Source organism: Limulus polyphemus, unplaced genomic scaffold (assembly GCF_000517525.1).
Source record: "Limulus polyphemus unplaced genomic scaffold, Limulus_polyphemus-2.1.2 Scaffold308, whole genome shotgun sequence".
Taxonomy (NCBI): domain Eukaryota; kingdom Metazoa; phylum Arthropoda; class Merostomata; order Xiphosura; family Limulidae; genus Limulus; species Limulus polyphemus.
This window is the reverse complement of record NW_013665918.1, coordinates 693,227-695,689: the sequence shown is the minus strand read 5'-3', so window position 1 is coordinate 695,689 and position 2,463 is coordinate 693,227. Positions and strand designations below refer to the sequence as shown.

At 31.3% G+C, this 2,463-nt stretch overlaps 1 protein-coding gene across 1 annotated transcript in view; it reads right to left on the bottom strand.

Moving 5' to 3' along the window:
- LOC106457255 (glutamate [NMDA] receptor subunit 1-like) overlaps positions 1–2,463 on the bottom strand; it is a gene marked incomplete at its 3' end in the record, with an annotated part of 66,701 nt that overhangs the window by 12,950 nt on the left and 51,288 nt on the right. The window contains exon 8 of the mRNA XM_022383102.1: positions 1,343–1,497. Within this exon, the coding sequence (XP_022238810.1) occupies positions 1,343–1,497 (155 nt within the window). The remainder of the gene's footprint in view (positions 1–1,342; positions 1,498–2,463) is intronic.

The following is a 2,463-nucleotide window of genomic DNA, read 5'->3' as shown; positions in this document are numbered from 1 at the left end:
ACCCACATTTCACTAGTTTCTTTATTTTGCAATCCGCTCCCCATTGGCTCAGTAGCATGTCAGAAGGCTTATCACGCTTAAAACAGGGATTCGATATCCGTTCAGGGCACAGCACAGATGGCCTCTTGTGTAGTTTGTGCTTAAAAGAACAAAAATTGTTTTACAGTCTCTTTTCTAATCTTATTCTCATGTTTTCTGCACTAGATATCACATTCACACCTACAACTATAGTTCGTCTTCTACGTCAACACTTCCATTTGTGACGGATTTGCTATTATATATATATATATGCTTTAATATTGATATTTGTTTAAATTAAATTTATGTTTAGAAATGTACATAACTTATACTGTTAAATATGAATTGCGAAACTCCCGCCTATTCTCTAAAGTTGTAAAAGATTTTCGAGTATAAAAAGCAACAATATATGTGTGTACGTAAACGCTAGTGTTAGCGTCAGTATTGTTACGTAAAACTGAAATTTCGAGAAACTCTCCACACGCCTATAAATATAACCAACACGACGAGCCAAAAAAGAATATCTATTATTGGTTTGCTATGGTTGGTGTGCTATAAATTTTAGAAGCTATAACTGTGTTTTTTATAACGTTTATTAATCGGGAACTTCAGATAATTGACCAGAAACATTTATAAATTTTGAGCATTACAAACCATTTAACTTCAGTGGATTCACATCGGACATTAGTACTTTTACGAGAACATTACCTAACGTCATCGGTAGAAAAATTGGCGTATGATCAGTGAAGATCACAGAGTTGACTAGCTCTCCGTTAAGTGAATTGTACCTATGCCAACTCGAAATTAATTTGTGTATCGGGAACCCTCGATAAGATATCAAGGAAGTTACAGACTAGAAAAAAGACTTTGTATTGCATGTAAGTTTGTGTAACTTTTGTATATAAATCATTGTTTGTAGTAGCTGTTTGTAATAACTGATATTGTAAATTGTATTATTGTTTGTATATTAAAACATACTTAAAACAGAGAAAAGTGTGTGTATCAATATTGTTGGCAAATATCATAAATTGGATACATAATTGCATTTATTTAACTACTAAATCTAAATTACAATTTAACTCAGTTTCAGGCTTTTTGAAATTGTAATATGTAATAACATCACATCGCCAAAGATGTCTTTTTACACGCTAAACTTCTAGCTCATTTTAAGTTACCCCCTGAAGCGGGCTTACTTAGCGCTAGGTTAACAAGGTTAACAATAATGATAAATGTTTAATTGATGTTAAATATTAGTTAAGGAAACTGGCTTGTGGAGATGTTAGGGTATTGTCTACAAAAGTTGAAATTGTATTTCTTATTTTACTTGACTTTACCTTCGAGAATTCGTATTTTCCCACTTTTGCGATACGTCCCTCTATAACATTTACTATGTCATAATCACTATTAAGACGATCCCCTTTTTCGTCAAAAGCTACTCGTCCTGTTTTTCCGTAGAGTAGGCTTTGAGCTTTTAAATACCTGAGAAACATATAAAACACACACACACATATAAATATATATATATACCATTTGAGACATTGAAAACACAAAACATTTCTAGTGTGCTTTTACGAATATAAAAATAATCATAGATTCTCCTTGGTACTTGAAATATAAAAAGTATCGGTTGATAAAGCACTTTGTTAAAACTGGAATTAATATTTTGTTAATTTGAGACCAATTTCCTGTTTCATTATTACTACTAATTACAATACAGATTATTTAAACTCTTTAAAAACAACGAAGCGAAGAATGAAAATAAGCTTTTATAGATTTTTTCAAAGAATGTAAGTTTCAAGGAAAGCAGTTGAAACGTGCGATATATTTAATTATCCTATTTTTATGTATTATGTGCTACTGAGTTATAAAAACATAAGCTTCACGTTCTGTTTCAAAACAGCTTCTGTTGATTACGTTTTTTTCTCACTCCACTGTTAGAAAACGAATCTACATATGTTTAAATATAAGAGATTCACATGTAAATTTATTTAAACTTATATAAAACATTGACGTACGTCCTTACGTCATTGTTAACTCAAAGTGCGTCACTACATTTTATCCTATTGCAGTTGCAATCATTTCTTGATTCACGAGCCATGGCATGTTCATTTTTTTCATTGTATGTATTAGAAGAACATACGAGTAAAGGATGATGAGCATTTTTAACCGTGTTATTTGTATTTGATTATTTCACTAGTAATTTAAACTTCTCAACATACATACAGCCTGTAGCCAAAGTACAAACCATTCTGTAATTATTCTTTGTGACAACTACTGTTCGCATTCACTCTGAGTTTATGAGACTGTGTTTGGTTATTTCACTAGTAATTTAAACTTCTCAACATACATAGAGCCTGTAGCCAAAGTACAAAACATTCTACAATTATTCTTTTTGACAACTACTGTTCGCATTCACTCTGAGTTTATGAGACTGTGTTTGGTTAT